The 25,596-nt window shown below is 34.3% G+C and overlaps 1 protein-coding gene across 3 annotated transcripts; it reads left to right on the forward strand.

Annotated features, from left to right (window-relative positions):
• Positions 1–423: 423 nt before the first annotated feature.
• On the forward strand, positions 424–25,066 carry LOC118734020 (UPF0472 protein C16orf72 homolog). Of its 3 annotated transcripts, none has more exons than XM_036463703.1 (7): positions 424–587; positions 889–1,159; positions 1,236–1,529; positions 22,437–22,523; positions 23,062–23,230; positions 23,369–23,572; positions 23,639–25,066. In XM_036463703.1, exons 3-7 carry the CDS (start codon positions 1,358–1,360, stop codon positions 23,760–23,762), a joined length of 756 nt encoding a protein of 251 aa, XP_036319596.1. In that variant the 5' UTR covers positions 424–587; positions 889–1,159; positions 1,236–1,357; the 3' UTR covers positions 23,763–25,066. The 3 variants fall into 3 exon arrangements, with proteins under 3 accessions (XP_036319596.1, XP_036319595.1, XP_036319597.1); XM_036463702.1 differs by having other exon boundaries at positions 918–1,159; XM_036463704.1 differs by lacking the exon at positions 889–1,159.
• The last annotated feature ends 530 nt before the right edge of the window (positions 25,067–25,596 follow it).

Raw genomic sequence — 25,596 nt, forward strand, 5'->3', positions numbered from 1 at the left:
AAAAAAGTATATTTTTTTAGCGGGTTCTACGCCATCTTGTTTCACTGGAAGACGATCGAAAAGTAAACAAAGCAAACAAACCAACGAAAACCCAAATTAGCCAAAATTATTGTCAGCCACTTTAAACGCACAATTTAGGTAAAATGATGCAACAAATAGCTTTAAAATGTGTTGTCATGTTGAATTAACTCTTCTTTACTTGAATAAAAGTGTAAAATAGTGGTGCTTGTGATGTAAACAAACGCTCAGCTGACGAACCCGCTTTCGCAAACTTTTTTCTCAAAACCAGTTACAAATACAACGTCGAGTTCTTACGTGATTTTGTATGTTTGGTTCATGCCATTCTACTACTTTTTCTGCAAGCATGCTTTTCAAAGCAATCCTGGTGACTCTTCTTCTTCCACTTTGTTGGAACAAATTAAGTTTTGACACTCGTTCATTGCATTTTAACAATTCTGTTAGTGAAAAAATAGTTTTCATAAAATATTTCCTTATATATTCGAAAATAACATTTATAGCGCATCCTGCGATATCTGAGGCAGATTATAAGCTGTAGACAAGAAAACATTGAGGATAGTGGAAATAGTGTAAGTGCGCAAAAAGAGAGTAGAAACTTGGTAAACGACGAATGAATAGAATACGAAATAAAACCTAAAGTATTTGCTGAGGACAAAGAAAAGAAAAAATACCTACAAATATTCAACCCTAGTGGTAAAAGAATTTTGATGTTTTGTAAGTGTCCCTATTGTTGCGAAGGAAATGTGTTAGAATATACCATTTAAATCCTTCGAGTAATATCTTATGTTTATATGAAAATAATCAAGATCATTTGTATAGAGTCCTGAAAGTGTTACTATTTGGGACAATTTTCTTATGCTCTATATTCAGAATTTCAGATTAATTTGTATTAACATTAGGCAACCGATTCACCCTGTGTTTGCATACAACACCTATGAAGACATACATATGTATATGAAGAATAGGCAATTGCAGAAAATGGGAAACATGGTTCGGTTTTAACTTGCCTTTTGTATGAAGTAAGCAGATTCAAATAAAAGCAGCAAACGAAGAAGACGGCAGCAGAATATATTCATCATCGAGATATATTTCACGCGTAGGGAGACTGACAGTAGGTAGCAGCGGTCACGGCAGTAGTAGTGTAAGAGGCACTTTGGAAAATTGCAAATGAATAAAATTGTGTAATTTCCGATATAATTTTTTTTAATTTCTTTTAGTTGCTATCAAAATCGTTCGGTCGCACACATCACATTTAACACGAATTCTAGAATATAAGAACAAGCAAGGGTACACGGGGTAATATCTACCAAGTACAGAGAGAGGACAAAGTTGGAAAAAAATGCAACAAGATTGCAGTGAAGAAAGTTGGCTGGAAGAGCAATGTCATCGGGAGATCAACGCCCAACACGACGAACACGAACGCGACTATGTACGGCATCGGGACGCCGCTTTGAGTAATGTATGGGGCGCATTTCAGGATTCGGCTACGGCTGTCGCTCATCTTTACAGAGGTGAGTTAAATCCGCAACATTTCATTGATATACGCTTTAACAATGCATCAACACATGTTTATGCGTCGAACAAATTATCATATTTGGCAATAAAAAGCAAGGACGAATATCCAAATTGTATACATGCTCACATTATCCTTATAAATGCACATATGTACGAAAATTAAAGTGCTAAGCAAACTTTAATGATGAAATTCCCTGATTAGTGACCTTTATAAGTAGTGATTAAACGCTTTTATTTTTAGATTTTTGGCAAAAAGAAAAGAAAGAAATTTACTGATGATAAGTACATGGCTTATTAGAGCAGATAAAAGGCATTCAGCTGATCAACTTCTAGCAAATATAAAAAAATTGGTTAAATTTTCCATGAGTTTACACAAACTTTCACGACTGGTCAATTAATGAGATCGGAGTGGGGCAGATGTAAAACAAAAACTGAGTACGCTTTGTCGTAACTATGTATGCTACAACTTTTTGGTAATATTCTTGAATAATCCGTTTAATTAAAGTAAATTCAGGGCTGCAAACCGCTCCAAAAATTGGTGCGGTTCGGTTGAGTGGTTCGAACCACTTAGAAAAAGCTTGTGCCGGTGCAAGAACCGGTTCACGAGTATCTCTGAATCACGGTTCGGTTCGGTTCAAATGGTTCAGTTTATGCTAAAGAATACAAAAGTATGACAAATCCATAATATAAATATTAAAGGCTTTGTTATGAGATTCAAATATCCACATATGTATCATCGCCTGGGAAAAAGACTGTCGTGATAATTATTCGTGAGATTATATTTTTAGGTTATAATTTCCAATAATAGTAGGCAAAATTTATTCCTTTGAAATATTTTGTGTTTCGGTACTTGGAACAGTTACATATGTATGTTAATAAATTTTTATTTCACAGTTAATTTGTTTATACGATGGTACCGTTTCAACGGTACGCATTAACATTTTCATTAACTTGCAAAATTAATTTTCTCTATGTCCACCGTCCGTGTCCGGACAACTTTTTATTTACTCTCAAAACATTTTTGTTGTTGTTGTAGTTGTAGCGGTTTGTTGGAGAGGGTGCTGAAGTACGGTTCACCGTTCAGTTCGGCAAATTTTATTTTGTTCTGAAGCAAACCACTGATGATATTGTACGATTTTAAGGGCAAATAAAACATGCACCTGGCGGCAAATGCATACAAAGGAGAACGCGACAACACGAATCATCAAGTCGTTCGTACAGAAAATCAAAATTAATTTGTTCCGAACAAAGAGTGTTCAGCACATATTTATCGAGTTCTCAGTGAGACAGAGTGGGAAATGAATGCGTAAAATTAGTAACAAGATGTGCCCGGACACGAACGGTGAATCCGCCTTTATGTAATTATTATTTTATAGTATTATTATTATATGAAAAAAGGTTTATTCTTAACAGCGGTCGCCCCTCGGCAGGCAATGGCAAACCTCCGAGTGTATTTCTGCCATGAAAAAACAGCTCATAAAAATATCATCGCCGTTCGGAGTCGGCGTAAAACTGTAGGCCCCTCCTCTTTGTGTGACAACATCAAGGCGCACACCACAAATCGGAGGAGAACCTTGGCCAAACACTAACATAATATGTTACACATATTGTGTGTAAGCGCCAAACCTATTAGTATTATCTTCACTTGATTTACTCTTTCAGCCGCACTCAGAAACGTTCCTTAAATTAGCTCTAACGGGCACTTAACTAATGATCGTTAAATCTCACTCACTTTTTTCGTTCAGTTTGAAATAAAATATAAAAATAAGTATTTATATCATTTTGCGCGCACTGGCTCAACAGACGCAATGGCTGAGTGAGCAGAGCACTGGCGAAAAATATTCTTTTTCCTTTTTTTCTTTATTTTTTTTCTTGTTTAGTTTTTGTAAACTATCTTCTAATTTCTTTTGATTTATAAATTTTATTGCTTTAGAAAGGAAACAAATTTTTTTTAAATTTAATTAAATTGTTTGCTAAAAGATAAACAAGACAGACCAATTCTGGCATCTGTCTTTCAACTCACCTCAGAATTCGTGAGACAAAAGTCTTTAAATTTCGGCAACTATGTATCTTGAAAGCCCTTTTCTGTATTTCGAATAACTAATTGAAAGATGTGCTAATAGTGTTGTTATATTTATCGTTTAGCAATAAGTTTTCTAAAAACTAAACGAAATGAAAAAAATATTTTTTGAAACAAGAGTTTTTCAAACGTTAAATAAAATAAAAAATATGAATTTTTTAAGCAATAAAACTTAAAAAAAAAAATTGTATTAAAAAATCGTTGCCGAGGATTGAGCTCGGATCTCTTGAATGGCACGAAAGTGCTCTGCTCACTGGGCCATTGCCACTGTTACAGCAACGTTATCGAAGTTTAAATTTATTGAAAACAAACAAAAAAATTCAAAATCATTCGTTAAAAAGTTAAGTAAATGTTTTTGTTTACTTAATGCCGAATTTCCACTAGGCATTAAAATGACAAAAAATGTATGCCATTTAAAAAAATGCCATGTGGAAATGAACTTAATGACAATTTTTTTTTAATGTAATGACACGATAGTTTTTTAATGCCCGACTTTGTCATTTGTCATTTTTGCCATTTAATGCCTAGTGGAAATCCAGCTTAACTTTAATGTTCATTGAATGCCGTCCCAGCCAGCAAAGAAACGTAAATTTTTCCCACAGTGCAGTTTAGTTAAATTTTACTTATCCGAAAACGAATAGAAAAACTCCTACAGTTATCATCAATTTTCGTATCCAGAAAACGTTCGAAACGTTCGAAAAAGATAATGTAATTTGAAAGCAATAATTGTATTTTATTTGCTCAAGCTAAACATTTGAAAGCATGCATGCGTAGTTGGCAGTGGCTGAGCGTGCAGAGTAGGGTGCCACTATTTGTTAGCTTCTCGAAGGTGCCGAATTCCGTCACGCGCTTCCTAATTTTATTTTATTTCTTTTGAACCATGAAAAAGTATCTGTGAAGTGCAGAAGGAAGGCATATTGAACGAAAAATTCAACCAGACAAATTTCAGAAAAAACAGCCGAAAACGTATCCGTTTCACATACTGTTGTCTGTACATACGTTTCTGCCGCACACTTTAGTGAGAAAACGGATCGTCAAAGTATCCGTGAATGGAATCAGTAAACGGACAAGAATCCGCACTTCATTCACTTTTTTCGGATCAATTTTCGGATTTTTTGCTGGCTGGGGTTAAAGGTTTTCTTACACGATATGTATTTGCATCTGCAAATGTTACTTTTTCAATACATATGTAATTGCGTATGTCTGTCAAATTTAAGTCTTTATTTAGCTATTTAAAAACACGTTCTTTGAAAACGAAATAAACAAAACTCGGATGATTCTATCTGTGTGTCAGATGAAAATATAAACATTTCGTATGTACGTGCATTTGCTTTGTACAGAAATACATCTAATTTGCCTTTACACGATATGTTGACACTTCCATATGTAAAAAGTGGCATGTACACACCCAGCAAAAAACACGGTTACCACAGAAACGAAAGTGGAAACGAGCTAGGCGATGGGAATCGCTTACCCTTTCGCTTCAAGAAGGCCTTATTTTAACATGGGCATGTCATTGGCGGTAAGCCCTTACCCGCAGCATTACCTTCAAACGAAGGGAGAACGCATGGATAAACAGAATCCAGAGAAGCGAACAAAGACTGCCTTACAGAGAAACTAATGTAGAATGCCTAGATAAGTACAGACTTATTTATATTAAATTGAAATCAGAAAATGTCTTAAAAGATTAAAATCAATTAAAATTTTTATAAATCAGTTTTTATACATACATATGTATGTATGTATGTACTTGCAAATGCCTGCTTGCTTCGCGGCGCCTAATAAGATCTTTTGCGTTGGCCAATTCAAAAATAGCGTTTAAAAACAAGAGTAGTCTGTAAAGTAAAAATTTTTTGTTTAAATTGAAACGGAACGGAACGGAATCTTCCTCACCGATATGCCTAGAATAGTAGCGTTGTGATTCCATATGGAATACTTATCCCTTTCGATGTAATGCGTTTTACCTATGGTCTTATTTCCACCTGTGAGATCTCTGCCAAGCGTGCGTAATATTCTTCTATGATCCTGCAACTTCAGCATTGGTCCGGTGTACCATGTAAGCCAATAAAAGTCCTTATACGGAAACTCAAGAGCACAGATGAGCGTTTTCAATTATAGGAAGGCCAAGAATCCTCTCAGGATGAAAAGTTTTTGCGTACATTGGTTAAATGAGTCGTGTGATCTCATGAATATCGTTCAAATGAAGCCATTGATATACCTATCGTGTTCGTTCTTGTACAGATGTGGTCGAATCTTTCCTTGTCAATTCACCACTTTTACAACTCGTCTTAATATTTATGAATTGGTTTCTTTGAGTCTTACTGCTGTAATAACGGCCGCCTCGAGCAACTTCGTCAATCCGAGGTAGATGCAAGATCACGCTTACACAGTGTTACGGTCAAAGCAGAACAAACCCCGTGGGGGTTTCTATATATTTCGGGTGCAGCGTCATCCATTGGGTCCCTTTCTGCAAAACCTTTGCTTGTCATGAAATGATTTTATAAAAAATACGGATTTTCTAAATACCTAAACTCCAGAGAAAAAGAAGTTTTGGATATTCATTCTATTTTGCAGCTGACTACGATGCAGCAGTCTAGCAAAGAAGCGAAATAAAAAAAAATATTGTAGGACATCACGATCCAGAAAATAAAGGCCGCGCCATTCGCGGACCGCTAACCCTCTCTTCGTCGATTTGACAGCATCCACCCAATCGCTGAGTTCATAATATACTTTTGTTTACATTCACTGTTGCCAACTTGATGCTTTTCGCACCAAATTTAGTGGGTATTCAAAACGCGAAAATTTTTGAGTTTTGTGCTTGGTGCGTTTTTGGTGCTTTTGTTTTTAGTTTGAAGACTTCAAATTAGAAAATCTTAAAAAAATGGAAGCAAAATTTATAGCAATCGTATGTGTGCTAAGCAATTTAAAAAAAAAATTTAAACAAAATCATGGCACAGTGACAATCATAAGCGACAACGAAATATATGCAGCACCTTCAATCATGCTAGAAGAAATCGACCGTTGTGCAAGAAACATTGATTTTTATTAATTTGAATCGGCATCCTTACAATAAAATTATGTATTCATATAAAGTCCATAAAATAAACCAATAAAAATTTGGTGCTTTTTCAAATTCAAAACTTGGCAATACTGCCTTTTGTTCGATGCTTCTTCTTTTTCTTGTCGAGTTCGTCTTGCTCTCTCATTCTGGTATATTTTGACGTCACGGCCAGTTGCTCTCAGCTCGATTGGCGCAATCTTGTATTCTATCATTCTTGGTAGGACATTCTACTTTGCATTCCCTGAAATGAACCAAAGAGGCGAAACAAATAAAATATTGTAGTGCATTCTACTTTGCATTCCCCGAAATTAAACAAAGAAGCGAAATAAATAAAATATTGTAGGACATTCTACTTTGCATTACCGGCAATACCTATCGTGTAAGAACCTCTTAACGAATATTTAACTGACTCTGAGAGAATTTTTTCAAATCGTTACTGAGGGACACCTTAAGTAATCATTAAACGACTCTGAGTGCGGATATTTGTGTTATATTTAATGAAACGACTTAATTTTTTGTGTATATTAATCCAATATTTGCTTAAAAACAAAAGTCGACAGACCAGCACGACCATACTCGTCGAGGAGCGATCTTTGGAGATTCATTCAAGAATTAACTCCCTTATTCTAGAACCCGAATTTTCGTAATTCGTAATTCGTAGCTACGCTACGAAAAACGAAAAATCCACGTGCTGCAACCCTTGCGGAAACATATGCAGCATTGCCAGCTATCAGTTGTTTTTCGAAGATAGCTGAATGAAGGAAAACGAAGTGGAAAGGAATTAAAAAAACACTTATGAAGTGCTTATTTATAGTAAAATTGTTTGATTTTACATATTTTGAAGGAAACGGTTACTGGTTGAATTGTTGAACCACAAGCCAGAACTCCTCCTATGCCTGAAGAACTGGTTCTCAATCCAGTTAATGCAATGTAACAGCTTCTTCCAAGCCATTGAAAACATGCACTTTGTTATGTCCACCACTTGTTGCACTTGCTTCTGCCTTCGGCCGCGCTTAGGGATTATAACCCGTACTAAGTAGAATTCTCCTTTCTGTGTTGCCGGAGAAGAGGGGCTTCCGCATGTCAAAGGTATACAACACTCCTTGTGCATATCACTCCGGCTACGCCATCCACAGTATTTTTGCGCAGAACCCACGGCCAAACGTGCATAGTGCAAACCGAATTTATTAATAAGCTAGTGGTCGGAAATTTGAAACATTTATTTTAAATAAAATTTTAATCCTTTGATTACACGTGTATGTTAAAGTTTTTGGATTCAGGTTATGCGTTTGGAGACAACAACCGAAAATCATTGTACAAATAACTAAACCGGACCGAAGTTTCTCGATAAGGGGCAACAAAGATTCTTTTTTGCTCGTTTATATAAAGCAGTGGATAAAAATATACGTATATGCGAAAGGCAAATTTATCTGTTTAAATGAACACCACTAATATTTCCTGCAAACACATCGATTTACATCTTTTATCTCGCCTCCGACACAAAAATTACGCAAAATTACGCAAAAAAGCTTACTCGTTCGTTTTTAGGCATGCCATTGTTACGAATTTCGAAAATACGATTCGGATTGCAGCATACTATTTCTAGCAAAATCCGAATACGAAAGAGTTGCAGAATAGGGGTATAAATTTCAAGTACAGTTAAGATTTTGACAGAGAACGAAAGTACATAGATAAATTCTGCATCATCTTCTAAGCGAATTTTGTTCTAAAAAGCGTGTCAAACGTGGCAATATTTCCAACTTTTCCACGCAATGCAACTGCGACTACAACTTAAGGACCACAAATCGATGTACTGTGGACAAAAATATGGAAATACGCGCAGGAAACTGGAAGTCGGTAATACGACCAAAGTACAAGCACAAGCTATACAAATATTTTTTTTATACATTATTAAACTATGTTCACATTTCAATATTATCTCAATCAAAGCTCGTTTTTTAATCACCCCGTTTACACAGGCAAATCTCAGATTATTAGCCGTCAAATTTGTTGTGCTTGTTATTCTCACATCTCAAAGAAAAGTTATGTTTCTTCTCTGCCACCGTGATCACGTTTTTATGCTATAATAAGCAATATAAATATATTTTAACTTAACATTCTATTAAAAATACCTTTACAAACCTCTTTTCCTTGCTAGCGTACATTTTTGTTTACTTTTACATTTGGCATTTCTCCTCTTTTTTGCAAAAACAATCGATAAAACTAGGATGGACACCGAAAAGTTATCGGTTGAATCTGAGATTATTTTATAATTACAGATTAACAAGGGACGAATTTTATATGGCTAATCTCTTGTTATAATTACAGATTAGGGTGTTAAGCTCGAAAATGAGGATAATCTACTTATATGTGAACCTAGTATTAGGCTACTGTTTGGTTATTTTTATACCCGAGCGCACTTGTGCACAAGGGTATATTAATTTTGTTCACATAACGGTTGTTTGTAACAGCCAAAACGAATCGAGATAGATATAGACAAATGTATACATAAATGCTCAGAATGAATAGAGAAATCGATTAAGCCATGTCTGTCTGTCCGTCTGTCCTTCCGTCCGTGTACACGATAACTCGAGCAAAAATTGAGATATCTTAACGAAATTTGGTAGGTAGGTTGGTATTGAAAATGGGCGAAATCGGACTGTAACCACGCCCACTTCCCATATAACGGTAATTTCCAGAAATACGAAAACTGCGATATTTTAGTAACTTCTGAAGATAATTCATTCAAAATTGATATTTACAATAATTTTCAGACGAAAAATAATAATATTATACATCTTTGGAAAATGGGCGTAGGCACGCCTACTTATGGTTACATCCTCGGCACAGTTGTTGGTTCCAAACTCGGCACAAACTCGGCACAGTTGTTGGCCTTAGTATAACATATGAAATGGCCGAAAATTTAAAAAATCGGACAATAACCACGCCCACATCCCATATAACGGTAATTTAGAGAAATACAAAATCTTCGATAAATCAGTAAATATTAAAGCTAATTTATTCCAAATTGATGCTTGCAGCAATTCTTTACCAAGAAATACGTTTATGGTAAAATTTTGGAAAATGGGCGTGGCACCGCCCACTTATGATCACATATATGTATATCAGTAACCGTTCTACCAATTTGTACCAAACTCGGTAAGGTTATTGTGCTTGCCACATAAAAGCAAAATGTTGAAAATTATTGAAATCGGACTAAAGTTACGGCCGCTTTTCATATAACGGTGAATTTCAGGAATACTTGAAACTGCAATATTTCGAAATTTAAGGACGCTAATTTACTCAAAATTGATACACCCCGGCTTACAATCTAGCGGTAGCTTTCGGAAAGGTGAAAAAACATATATTTAATACTTGCGCCGGGTATTTAATGTTCGGCTCCACCCGAACTTAGACTTTCTTACTTGTTTTGCTTCAGTTTTTTACTTAGCTTAATGGTGTGTGCCTTAAATGGTGCATATTACATTTTCACAAGAAGGTAACAAACAAAGACAATGCGAATTTCACGTGAACAAATATTGCCAAAAATTATAAAGCAAAACAAAAACAATTTTTCCCATTTTGTTTTTTTTTGTTTTGCCTGTTTAATTATGGGAACGATTTATTCAAATGGAGTTGGTGATAAGCCGGGAACGGATTTTATGGAAATTGCCTTTTTTTCTGCTAAAAGAGATAGAGTATATTCGATTAAGAATGTCCACGATTTAGCTTTCCCTGATTCCATATATACACATTTGACGTTGCCTTTTTTTACCTTTTTTAAGATATTTGCCTTTTTTTTGCCTTTTTTAAGATATTTGCCTTTTTTTGCCTTTCTAGCTTTAAAAAAGTGATTATAGCATTTACAATTTTTTTTTAAGATTAAAAAATATACACATGCCCATGCGGCTTATGGAAGCACAGGGACCTCTCGCCAAATTGGAGTTGAAAAAATTCAAAGCCGTTTTCTCAGCTAACGTAGGCTTGAAGACAATAAGGAGTGTGGGTAAAATTGTAAAGGGCGAGGAAAATGCCCTTATTTCTGATAATATGAACGTTTCAAACGTTCCATATTTAAAGTGGGCTCCACTTGTATCAACTTACGTCGAGCGCTCATTTAGTACATTCAAGGCTTTTCTTCGCGAAAATCGAATGAAAATGCTGCCAGAAAACTTCAAAATGCATCTTATGGTTCAATGTGACTACAACTACACAGATTAAAGTTTTATGAGTTAGAAACTCGAAAGGATAAAATAGTCAAAGATTCAAAGTACATATTTTTCATATAATGAAACTAGTTCATAGTTTTTCTCTTTTTACTTGTAATATAAGTATTTCTAAAATAAATATATTTTTTGATTGTTCTTCGTATTTTCTGTCTTTTTTTAGTGCCTTATTTTGTTTTTTTTGCAATACCTTTTTTTGCCTTTTCCTGCCTTTTTCGCTATTTTGTTTTGCTTTTTTTGCCTTTTTTGCAATACCTAGTGCCTTTTCCTGCCTTTTTCGCTATTTTATTTTGCCTTTTCCAGCCTATTTCGTTACTTTATTTTGCCCATTTTATAGGTTTTTAGGTCCTAAAAATCCGTTCCCTGGTGATAAGGCTGAATTTTTTGTGCTTACACACATCAAAAAACTTATGTCACGAAATTAATAACGTTCCGTATGAATAAAAATAAGCAGTTGCTTTTTCTTAGAATTTCAAACTCGATTTATTCCAACAAAATTGAAGTAAAAGGTATGAAATTTTAAGAAAAAACAGTTGTTCAGTTTTCATTCATACGGCCCAATGAGTTAAAAATAGTTTCGAAAATAGAAAACTTATAATTTTGCATTTTAAAACTTCTTTTTAAATGGCATCTCCACTTATAGTACTAACGCTTAGGGACACGATATCGAACCGAAAGTATCGATATGGTATTCATTTAAAGTATCGCTTTAAAAATATCGGGTACCCATTAATATCGGAATAAAAAGACTCGATATTCCAAATATCGATACCAAAAACCAAAAAATTTATCTGAATATAGGTCTCGCATATAGGCCACTGGGGGTGTAGTGGTTAGAAGTGCGCAAACCTTGAAAATAAAAAAAAGTTTCCCATAAAATACAATCGCCGTTCAGAGTCGACATAAAACTGTAGGCACCCCCTTTGTGCCACAACATTAAGGCACACGCGACAAATCGGAGGAGAAGTTCGGCCAAACACTAAGATATTGTGTAAGCGCCGGACTTTATTATTATTACAACACGTAGAGATTGAGGTGTTGACCTAGCCCACCACATGCAATCCTAACCATAGTACACATTTCTGCACTTTAAAGCCCAATTTATATCGGGAAGAATTGTTACATGCCAACCTTATACGCGTGCGTAAAAAGCTTATTTATCTTGCGTGACATTTCGATTTGACGTTTATGCTCAATTGGCGCGACTATGAATTCAAATTTTTCTCGGCAAACTTCTGTAAATTTGACAGTAATGCAACTCTGAGAAATCACGCACGCGAATTGATTTGGGCTTATCAAATGAGAAAAACTTGCGTGCGTGCGTAGAAAAACTCGCCGGTAATATTAGGTTGAGCTGTTAATAACATTATCCTTCACTAAGAAAAACAAAAACGCGTTGTAAGAATAAAAATCTTTTATTTGATTACCGTTTAAAAATGTTCGTATTTAAATCAAGTGAAAAGTCTTAACAAAATGGATTTTTCCATTATACATACACTACGTACATATTATGGAAATATTCAATTCAAATACGCTCGTATTAAAATGAAGCATTTTTCACTACACGGATGGCGTTTTGCACGTCTCGGATGCTTTTTCATATGTAATTAAGAAGGTATATGTATACAAAGCATGCACAGTGGTAACAACACATACACACATACATGGTATGACATAATGCAAACTCAACATTTGAAAACGCCTTTACATGTATGGCTGTAGCTGAGTGTGCAAAGACGTTTGATACAATTGGTTGCGGCCAAGAGGGTCCGGGTTCAATTACCATCAGACGGAACATAAAATAAATTTTTTTTTCTTCTTAATTACGAAAAAGCATCTGTGCACTTCAAAACTACATATTTTATAACGTATATACTCAAATTTAAAACGAGTTGGGTTGGTGCTCTTTCATATGCGTATTTTTTCAATTTAGCACGTTTTTTTTATTCTAAAATTTTTTCCCCTCATTGTTGGAATGTGAGTTTATGACATTCGATACGATACTAGGGTTCTGGTACTCGATTCCAAAAAATATCGTTTTAAAACTATCGAGTAGAAAATATCGGTATCGAATGCCAAAAGTATCGATAGGGTATCGTATCGAAATTCGTGTCCCTACTAACGCTTTATAAAAAAGTAGCAAATTTTCCAAAAAGCGCATATTCAACAAAATTTCAAAGATACATTTGGACTAATTGTTTAATAACCGATGCATGAGCCCAGAATCTCGAACATGAAAATCGAGATGTCTCATTTAATAAAAATATGTTGCATTTTATTTTAGTGGTTATTTCTTTCAAATCGAGATCGATAATAAATTTTTGTAAATAGATTGTAAAACCAATGGAAAAGTTACCAGGTCTGAAAGTTGAAAATAAAAATTTTAATAGTTTCAGGGAGTGTTTTTTAGCCTATCAATCAAAAATAGATAAATATAGACATAGATTTCGTTGTTTAAAGTACAAAACCGCGTATCAACAAAATGCTAACCGCCAATGCAGATAACGCGGTGTATGTGAGGTCCCACAAATTATTTTCCTGAGTGTAAAGACATTCATGTTTCAAAATGGTTCCCTTTTTTTTATAAAGCAATCGCATTTTTGGCTAGTATATTTCAGGATGAATGGATAAGGCTTCAGCTAAGAGCTTGTGTGAGCAAATCCAAAATTTTTGGCAAATGTCAGTTACGCGGTTTTGCAGAATGACGATACGCGGTTTTGTACTTTAAACGACGATATGTATTTAAAACCTTTAGATCAGTTCTGACCCTATTATGTGAAGAAAAACTAAAACGACCACAAAGAAAGTGCTGGAGTTGCCAAAACTAGCTCTAGAGTTGATAGAATGAAGAACGATTATGATCAAGGTCAAATATACGGACCACGATAACAAAAACTTAAATAACCTAGATGCTGCCCTTTTTCAGTTTACAACATTATTTCTATATATCTAAGCCCTAAATAGTACTCATTCCTTTTCACGTAGTTAATATGTATACGTTCTAAAGAGCGATGTACATAACACAAGCGTCTTGACAAACTAATTGAAATATCCCTTTGCTTCAATCAATTTGTGTTGTCTATGGGGTTTAGCTTGAGGGAAGTATGAGAAAAATCAAAATTGTTTCATTTTCTGGCCGCCATGTTGACGTTTAATCGAACCGCTTGCGATGTGGATAGTAAAATCGCCTCATTTGCAATGGAATGGAACGGCTCATGTTTGCATGTTGTATGGCAAAATGGGGAAATCATGTTGGAAGTATGTTTTGCAAGCCGCCTGTGTGGTGTATTTCGCTCTTAAATATGACCCAACACGGACTATAAATATGGCATTTTCAAATATCTCGATTCCTGCGCCACCTATCGGATTAACGCATCTTTCGTGTTGCATTGTCATCGGGTTCTGAGCCAACTGTGAAGTTTCAAGTCTTTAGGTTATCGTGAAGTTGGTCAAAAATTTATTGCAAAATGTGCCCCTAACAAACATAGATATGTAAGTTAGGGCGGGTCGAAAATCGAATTTTATCCAAATCCCTTGGTAATAGTTAAAATATATTGTATCTTGAAGTCATCAACAAGCCTGAAATATTAGTATTTTATTTTAATTGTAAGAGCCCGCGCATCGACCGCCAATTGACCCACAGCACACTAGTCGAATAAGACCAATTCTTGTTAAAAATTCTGGGTTCAGCAAAAAGGTTTGGTGCATATTGTTAGATAATGAATCCGTTAACGCAAAAGATAAAGTCAAATATCATTACTCGCAGCCCTTTAGCTTATCGTCAATCTCAAAGTTATCTTTTTTCAATAAGTTTTTTATTGTTCTCTTTATAATTGCACTGGCCTATAATCAAAAGATGTAAAGAACAGCATTAATATTGCTGGCGTGCATTTAGGTCGCTGGTTCTGAATATTGTAATCATTTTTTAATATTAGCTATAGTTTGCGAGTTTTTGCAAATTTAGGAACAATTTCGGTAGTTCTAATAGAAAATCCATTATTTTGCATCATCGTGGAAAAATTTTGTTTATGCAAGTGATTATGGGAACACTGAATAGGCACAACTTCTAGAAACACTCATTAGTTTACTTATGTTTATGCATACTATATAAAAATTGCAAATATAGGAAAATTAAACAAAAAATGGTTCAAAATTTTTTTTATTTAAAATAATTTATTTATAATCTGAACGATTTTCATCATATTATTATCATAAATCAGTAACAGTAAGTCTCGCCTTCAATGGGGTAATTACTACGTACCGATCGAGCAACATTTACCAAAGTTATATCGAAAAACTTAAGTGGATCTCCAGTTTTTTTCTAAAAAAAATGTATCTCAAATTGTATAAAAGACTTTTAGATAAAAGAGCCGGATTACAGAAAAGTGTTCCAGGGAGAGACTTTTTTCATTCGAGCTTAATGCAAAGCACTATCGTCCAATTGGAAAGTCCTCAAAAGGATTTCCCAGGATATGTTAGAGACTTTTTACATAATGCAATTAACTAAAATATTTATGTATATCTAAACACTTATTGCACGTCTCCTACTTTCATGTAACGGCAAATTTAGAAACCGCGAAAAATGTGATTGTTCGTTTACTAATAAACCGCACCAATTTTCAAGACGGCATAAATGGACTTAAAATGGGTGTTTCTCACAGTAATTGTATTATGTTAATGTATGCAAATAATTATATGCTTGAAACTACTATTAACGTATCAAAAGATTCCTAATCTTTGACAATACATGTTTGATTTCATTCACCAGGATCTTGAAAACTGACCAACTCGGCGTGACCAAGTCCATGGTCCTTTTAATATTACATAAACATCCGAAAACATTAAAACGTTTGCAAATAAATATCGTCTCACCTTTTTGTATTTTTCACTTGGTTGCTGAAGTAATGAAGAATTGAAAATTCATGAGGGAAAATTATAGTTTTTGTAAGTTTTATCTTAATATCTTAAAAACTTTAAGACTTATTGAAAAATGATAAATGAACGTGAGGTACTAAATTTAATAACGCTTAATTTAATATACCGTCCTGCTTATAACAATTAACGCATTACATAGATATTACCAGCCGAAGTTTCATTTTCAAAATTCGTACACTTTGGTTCAATTGCGCGGGCTAAAGATAAGTATTAAATTAATCTTTCGTGGCCAATAACAATTGGCTAAGACCTAAGACATCATAATATTACTATTACAATACGGTCAAATGCCTTTTATTTTCCCCCATACAAAATCTTCCCAGCCTAATGTAAGTGCAGAGCAAGTTAAATAAAAGCTGTAAAAAAGTAGTAACTTTTTGAACAGCGCAATCAAATTAGATTTTCCGTTCATGATTGCCGTTGAGAAAATTAATCTTTCAGCCTCTCAAATTCCTAATCAAAGCGCACGGCAGTGCGCGCTAGTGACGAAAGCAGCCACAGTAGCATCGCTTATATATGCACGAGATTTGGAAGTTTTTATCCAGATGTCCAATCGACATGGTTGAGGTATCGCTGGAAAGGTCTTGCAGAGTCTGTCCAGAACATCTGCTATCCTATTAAAGTACTCATATTTCTTTATATTGCCGAGTAAATGTTTTCTCTTCATATGGATAACTCTTACCTTGTTTATACCGACACATAAAGCGCTTTGACCCAGTTCGCTGTGATTCAAAACGGAAGCATAAACCAACTTTCAATACGCTCAGAAATTCAAAAGTGTGTTGACTCGAATTTGTTTTCAAATCGCTTTTTTTATTTCTCACATCGTTTAGAAAACAGGTATAAACACATCACTCATTTGACGCGAAGTGAAAAAAGGCTGGTTTTCTTTACACAGCCCGTTTTAAATTTGAATTATTATTATAACAAATTTGAATTGTTGTTCGCTTCCATTGCGGTTAACCGCGCAAATTAATTATTTAAGAAATATCGAATAAAAACAACAAAATTTTGTTTACTTTTCACTACGGTTTCTGCGAGTGCGCTTTAACGACACAGGTATAAATGCTTGAAAGAAATATGTGTTGATTCAAATCAGTTTTTTGTTAATACGGTTCTTGCCTTGGTATAAACAAGGTATCTGTTCTCATGTTAACAAAAAGCTGTTTCTAATGGTCTGATTATGCATACTTCGCAAAACTTCGCATAAACTTCAAACTCTAATTTCGTATGTACTTTGTATGTATACCATTACCCAGAAGTTAGCAGAACTTTTAAAAACTTAGCTATCTGTTAATTTTAGATTTTGCTTCACATTTTCTTAAGTTACATATTTATTGCACTGCTACAAATAGTTTTGCGAAGTATGCATATGCAGACCTTAAGCAAGAATGATAGAAGGTACGTTTGTTTAAAATCCAGTAAAAAAATATCTAACAACGAAATCCCGCCGAAATGTTATCTGCTCTCTCATAAGAGCAAAATATCCAGAATAGTACGCGAACAGAAAACTAGCAGAAACTTGCAAGTTGGCGAACAGCTGATAGAATTTTGGTTTACATTCAGAAGTGTAAAATTTAAAACGTACGAAAACTCATCAGAAAGTGTTATCCTGACACAGTTGATTGATTAAACGAATAACTAAGTACTTCTTACAAGTTTAATTTGTCGCATTTTATCAATTTTAACTTTCAAACCGCCAATTCAATTTTGTGTTTTGCGTAAATTCCTACCAGCTGTTCGCGAACGCAAAAAGCTTATAGTTTTTGATAACTTTCAATAATTAACAGATACGTGAATGCGACTAGAATCAGTGCTGCCGAAAGTACTACTATATGAGTTTTTACTACTATTGTGCCATTCATACTTCCGTACTCCCCAATGACCGATTATACTACTATTTTGCCAGACAGTTTACTTTTTTGATAAACTTTATAAAGTAACTCAAACGATGTCGCATCGAACACTGCCAAACCTTATTGCTTGGAATGATTTCCGATCATACTTTTCCTTTCAAGTTTTATTAAAGTTTCTTAAGCCATAATGTAGCATTATTCAAAACTTACGACTGCAGTGATGGATTTATATTGGGTATAAAATTCTTTTTCACTCTTGGAGGAAAAAACATTTATTGTTACTCCACAACAAGCTTTTCAGACGTTGTGGCTTTTGGCGCTCAAGCCTTAATATAAAACTTATAGTGGAATAGAGCGCTGCACGCCTGGAAAGCTTGTTTTGGAGTTGTACTCTTAAGCTACACTACAAATACATATGGTCAAAAATTTGGGAATGAGGAAAGCGGTGAGACAAATTTTTCTTTGAATCACGTGTCAAATCTGACATATTTTGTTAATATACATCGTTATGCCGCAGATGATTTATCGATGCGCTTTACTATGATATAGACATAGTGCAGCGAGTTAAAATTCAGCGGGCCCCGCTGGCTTGGCCATGTCGATCGAATGGACAGAAACGCTCCTGCTCTAAAAGTGTTCAACGCGGGCCGTGATGCCGGTAACAGAGGAAGCGCCAATAAAGAAAAAGAAGAAGTAATGTCTTTACTAATTAAATAAAGACAAGGCCCTTCATTTTGCAAGAGGTGGTCTCGCGAACAGCTGTAACGGTTTTTTTTTTTAAATTTTGGGGCACCTACTGCAGACATTCTAAGGATGATTATAGGCTGATAATAATGTCGATATATCAAGATAGTGTGGCATCTCCTATACAGATCGAATTTTTCATACCGTATATCTCTGGATCTATTTGTTTTAGAGCGCTGGAGTCGAGTTATTGGTAAAAATCGTCGGAGATACGAGGGATCAAAGTCAAATTACCACCGTTAAATCAACCAGCAGATAGGGGTATTTGGCCGATTTATGCGGCCAAAATTATTTTTATGAATATTTCCACTCGAAATGTTTAGAAAAAACGTGTTTGACATATAGAATTGTAGATGTTTAAAATCAAGTAAATATAAGGGGAGAACGTCCAATTCTTCCATCAAAACAAGGAAAATAAAGTTGCTTAACGTTTGACATCGATAGACTCCATGTTGCCGTGGTCGGATTGTAGGAACACACATATTTACGTGTTCGACTCGGCGAGGAGAAGGTTTATATCTAGGTTAAAAATTAACAGAGTTGCAACCTGTTAACAATTTTTGTTCAATTAGTTAAATGAATTGCTGCAATATGGGTATTAATGGAAATGGGTTTGAAAAGGCTTTATCTCTATTAGAGCTCTAGATACCCGGGTATCGAGCATGCGAGTATCGAGCAATGCGAGTAGCTCGATACTCGCTCGAAACTCGTTCTTTGCTCAACTGCTCAAATGTTTGTTCAAAATTTTCGAGTTTTTGAACAATTTCATAAACAAAAGAAAATTTGTAAATTGTATTTGTCAGCAGCTGCTTTCTAATTCATGTTAAATAAATTATATTATTAAATACCAATGTAACAAAATGTAACAAATGTAATAATTTGAAAAATTTAAAAAGTTGCTACCAAAAATGTCAATATAATAAAAAAACATTGCTCAAATTACTCGAAAAAACTCGAATTGCTCGAGCTCATGCTCGAAAATTTTCGAGTAATGAGCATTGAACAAGTGTGCGAGTACTCGCTGCTCATATACCCGGGCTGTTTGAAAATGTGCGAACAAAATCGAGAGCTCTAATCTCTAAGCAACCTCCCAGGGTTGCCACCGGTTTAAAAAATCAAATTCAATTTTAATTTAGAGAATTAGATAATTCAAATATGTACCATCACAGTAAAGGCAAGAAAATGTAATCAATCTACATTTTTGTAATAATAACAATAATATAACAGTCTTATTTATTGTTAAGAGAATGTTGTAAGTATTAACTTGGAGTAAATTAGCGTCCTCAATTACTGAACTATTTCCAAAGAATTGCTTTTCTATTATCCCAAGGTTATTAAGTGCACCGAGTTTGGTACAAATTGATAAATCGGTTACCCAGATATACATTTGTGGTTATAAGTGGGCGGCGCCACGCCCATTATCCAAAAAATTATAATAGTCTATATTAATGATAAGAGGTTATTCCAAAAATCGATTTTGTGCGAATTAGCTTCAGTAGTTGCTGATTTAGCGCAGTTTTCGTGTTTCTGTAAATTACCGTTATATGGAAAGTGGGCGTGGTTATCGCCCAATTTCGAGGATTTTTAGCAGGTATCTTAGATATAGCCTAAGCAAGGCTCATACCGAGTTTGGTACGGATTGGTGAAGCGGATACTGAGATACAGCATTTCGTTGAAAGTGGACGGGGCCACTCCCATTTTACAAAAATTTCATAATAGGCCTAATTTGTTCCAAAATTTTAATTCGCATACCAATTTTCAACAATTTGGATACAATATTTACTGAAATATCGTAGATTTATCTAAATTGACATTTATCTAATTTAAAAGCTTGTATACCCAAAACTATTTCTTTAATCATCATTTATATAACACCAATGTAAAGGAAAACAAATGTTTGTTCCGAAAGAACAATATTAACAAAACTTTTTCCAATAGAAATTAGAGTAACGTAACGCCAGGTAACGTCACGTCAGATAATTGAGCTGATTAAACATACAGCTGTGGTGTAGTGGTAAGCAGTGCGTGCTTTCACTCATCAGCACCTGGGTTCAAGCCCTGGTCAAAGCAACATAGCAAAAAATATAGAAAAATTTTTTTTTCCAGTTTGGAAATACCCAGATATAATGCGCGAAGGAATTTTTTGTCCAGGACATAAGATCTATCAAATTTAAGGGATTGGCCTGCAGATGTGCAAACTGTGCAAACTTCAAAAGGAGTTGCTACCTTTGAACAATTAAATTTAAAATATTTAATAATCAATGCCATCATATCCGCACCGTTAACCGCACCGGTTGAGGTTGAACTTTTTTGAAAAGTGTTGACACCTTCTAAAAATTTATATTCAAATTATTTAAAACCGTAAATCAATTATTACAGAATGGGTATCAACCGATATGAATGGTTTTGAAAAGCTTTGTTTCTTTACTTTACTATAAAAGAGTTGTCACCTCTTTAAAAAAATAAAATTCAGTTTGAAATAAGGGAATTAGGTAAAAGAAATATGCATCAAAATATGGTACCAAACGAAAGGAGTTTCAGAAGGTAGCATGTAGTTTGAAAATATTGTAAAATATTAATATATATATAGAGGGTTGCCACCAACTTGAAATATCGAATTTAGTTAACTTATACTCAATTTATATGAAATATCAAAATATGGATGTCAAACTAAAGAGGATGTTGAGTTGTTGGAAGAGGGTCGCCACCGGTTTGAAAAGTTAAATTCAAATTATGTAATACGTTAAATAAATTATTTAAATATGGGTATCAATCGAGGGAGGTTTAAAAACTCTATTTCTGAACTATATTTAGCGGTGTTGCCGCATATTTAAAAAAATCAAATTCAACTTAAGTTATCAGTTAATTAAAATATGTACCGCAATGTCAGACGAACGTGAGTTAACAAGGTGTTAACTTGAAAATACTTTTTGAGAGGCCTGCCACCTGTTTGAAAGGTCTAACTTAGTTAACTATTACACAGGTTATATGCAATATCACAATATAGATGTCAAACGAAAGAGTTTTAAGAAATGTTTAGTTTGAACATTTAAAATGTTATTGAGGGGTTTCAAGCGGTTTGCCATATGTTTAAAAAGTTAAATTTAAATTATTCATAAAAGCTAAATTAATTACTAAAGGATAAGTATCAATCGCAATGGGTTTGAAAACTCTTTAGTTCATCAGTTTATTGAAATAAATGGGTATCACAATGTCAGACAAAGAAGATTTAAGAAGATTTTTAGTTTAAAAATTCTTTTGAAAAGGATTTCCACCTGTTTAAAAAGTCGACTTTATTTAACTTATATATACATGAAATACTAAGATATGGGTGTCACTCGAAAAAATCGAAAGGTATTTATGAAATCTTTGATTTGAAAATATCTTTGATTAGGCTGGCCACGTTTTCGAAAAGTCATATCGATCTAACTAAGTATATATGTATTTTATATGAGAAGACATTTTTTGTCATTTGTACCCTTCTTTCGAATTTCAAAAATGAGAGGTCAAATTGAACACCTGTAGATCTTTTTATCGGGATAGGGTTATTTGAAATTTGATGCAATTAAAAACCTGCACTATGCGAGACCTTTCTACACTCCGAAACGGCTGCACGGATTTAGATGAAGTATGGTAATCGGATCGCTTATATCTCTGACTAAGATTTGGAATATTTTTTAGGTTAGGGAAATTCCAGTTTGGGCGTTTTAATACCATACGAGTTCACTAGTTTTTTATAACAGCGCTTAAGCGCGGTACTTCTATTATAAGCGCCATTTGGATATGAAAATGGATTCTTCTGCACAAGCATTTCAGTAGATTTACAGACGCACATTTTCTCAGTACACTTTAGTGGAAAGAAGAATCCGAAACACGTTTTCGGCTATTTTACTGTCTGGGTCCCATATATGTTTTGTATAATAATAAGTACATACTTACGTAGTACATTTATAAAATTTACATGTATGTATACTACATTCATTTATTTTTTAAATTTACAGAGCGTTCTTCGAATACGTACCCGGATACTGGCGCATTATGGCTTCCATTTCAAACAGCTGCGGGCACTGTCACAACGCTATACAAAGGTATACAAACGTAGAAATGTTGTATCTCGTAAACTTTAAATGGACAAAGATATGTTAATGGGTTTCGTCAGGTACCATAAAATTATAGTATGATTTTCCCACTAGCGACAAAGGTGTTTAATTTGACCCATATAAATAAAGTAATTATGATATTGTAACAATCGGCCCAAGGACGCAGTATATGCCATGATTGTTTGACATAAAATAACACGAAATTCTAACATCCTGCCGTACAGCCCAAACAGTAACTGCTGATTCGAAATACTTAATCGGGCAAAATCTATAAAACAATTTCGGTTTTGAGGGTCTAAGCACAAAATAGCAAAAGAATATAGAATTTAGTCCGTATAAAATATATAAGAATCGGCTATTATATTCTGTGCCGCAAAATATGATCAGTAAATATTATTTAGAATTGGACCGGTCTTTTAAAGGTCCACTCTGCCTTTGCCTACACAGATAAAATATAAAGTACTCTTTACAAATTGATCACTAACAAATTTCCCAATTTTAATTTTGTGCCTTTTCGTGTATACAGAAGCATGCGATGGTGTCAAACGTACCAGTGATTCAGCTGTACAATGCGGCTATCAACGGCGCACGCGGGAATTGGCTGATTGGGCAAGAAGTAAAAAACGTCGTATGATACGTCGCGAGGATCTGTTAGCCTATTTGGCCGGCAAGCCGCTAACAAATACTACTCGTCGGTGAGTCGCCGCTAAAGTGGCGAAATTAAAAATACAAATCAGAAAACTCAAAACACACCCGAACAATAACAAATTTCGCAGTAAAAATGAAAGCATAAACTATATGTATCTTGGTGTTTGTTTGCTTTTTTTCTACAGATCACCAAAGCCAGAACATTCGCACACCCATTCAAACACTGGTGCTGTGTTCAACACAAACGCATCAAATCATTCACCGCCTCATATGAACTCCACACACCATCATAATGCTCAGCATCAGCATCATCCAGCAACTGGCGGTGCTACCAGTGAGCCAACCAATGATTTGCACACATTCAAAGAAGCGCTTGTCTTGCGGCCACGGTAAGGAGTTTTAACTTTCTAAAAGTGGTAGATGGTTTTATATTAAACGTATTTTATTTATTTTAGTGGACCCGAACTATTTGCATTTGTCGCCAACGAAATTGCCCGTCATTGTAAACGTCCAGCAAGCCCAATCGATGATAAAATGGATATCTGCCATTATAGCAGTAAACGTCAGCGTTTTATGTAGAAATATTGAATTTAGCTTACAAAGATAGTGTTACTGCAATTTACGCATAGTTAACCATTGAAATGGTAGTCACATGTAACCGAAAAGGATACACAAGCAAAAAATATATGTAAATTAGACTATCTCAAGGAAATACAAAAACTATTCAATACACAATATAATAACCACAATCGGCGATAAATGGCGGTAAGATTGAAAACGAATAAAATTATACTTGAATTCAAAATTTACTGAATGCGCGAAATGCTCGTTTAGTATATAAACGCTTAATGTTATTTCTACAAAATATATATTTGAAGAACGTAAGAAAGAGATGATGGAAGTACTAGTGCAAGTACTTCCAATCTACTCTTTACTAAGTGAATCTAGATACTTTCGTAGTTATCGGTAGAATAGCATACATACGATTGCGCCTTGGAACTTCTTCAGTGAAATATATTAAATTGGATTTATTTTTACTACGAGTATTGAATTTAAAGTAAAAATTTTCTTAACTAAAGTGATATGAGCGTCACCAATTAGATTACAAGTTATAAGAAAAACATTTTTGATTATTAACAATTTATTTATACATATTATTGCAATGGATCGTGATTAGTTTAAGCATAGTCACTGAAACATGCCATAACAACTAGCATATGCAAATTCCGTAAATTTACGTGCATAACTACATACATATCGTTACCTTAATATAGAAAAGCGCTAACATATTTTCTTCCGAAATTCAGCTTTGTACAAAGGTCGGTAGATTGCTCTCTAAAGGCCTAATATAATTTAAAACAAACTACTATATTAAAAATTAGTTTCAATATTTATTAATGTCCGGATTTTAAGACATTCCCAACTAAAGGACTTTAGTTTTTAAAAAGTTTTATAAATTTTATCTAAAGACACACAAATTGTAGATAGGGCTTTTCTGTATTAAGGTATTGATTTGGATGTTGTAATCTTCATGTATACAAATGCATACATATGTACATATATATATATATATATATATATGGAGTACTTTTATGGACATGCATTGAAAAATAAAACGTGATTCGAACTATGCACACAAGTATTTAGAATCTATTTTGTGGTTTGTTAAAAGTTTATTACGTTTAAGTTAAATAATCTACTTATAATAAGTACTACTATTTAAGCGTTGGGAATTAATATCAAACATCTCTCAATTCACATCCTATTTGAATGCGTTCTAAGCGTAAAAATACTGTACCATTAAAACGGTATATATATTCGTGAATATAAGTATTGAATAAAATTTTGTGAAGAGAAATCATAATCTATTGGAAACTAACAATCTCAAAGTGCTTTTATTTACATACTTCATTAAAAAGTTGTTTCATGATATTAATATGATAAGGTTACATTCGGTGGGTTATAGGTTCGATTCCTGGTTCTAGCAACAAACAAAAATTGTTTTTCTCATATCGGTCGTCCCTCGGCAGGCATTGCCAACCTCCGAGTGTATTTCTCCTGTGAAAAAAAAAAACTTTTATAAATATCAATTTATAGTTCAGAGTCGATGTGGAACTGTAGGTCCCTCAATTTGTGTCAAAACAGTAAGACGCAATACGCAAATTGGAGGAGAAGGTCGACTAAACATACTTTAAATAAAATACAGTAGCCGGCAAAGAAAGACACATGACTTTTGCTTTTCAACCTTAGAAACGGAAACGCTATTAGTTCTAGCGACTTTAAATTCATTACTTGCCTCTCTGTGTAGAGCCGGATCCATCGATTTTATGTAGTGTCCGACCGAAAGTTCGGCCTGGCTTCGGTATTCGGCCTATTCGGCTGATTTTTTATCTTCCGAATAATTAGGCCATTC

The sequence above is a fragment of the Rhagoletis pomonella genome, unplaced genomic scaffold (assembly GCF_013731165.1).
Source record: "Rhagoletis pomonella isolate Grant_MI unplaced genomic scaffold, Rhpom_1.0 Rhpom_scaffold_00002, whole genome shotgun sequence".
NCBI classification, from domain to species: Eukaryota; Metazoa; Arthropoda; class Insecta; order Diptera; family Tephritidae; genus Rhagoletis; species Rhagoletis pomonella.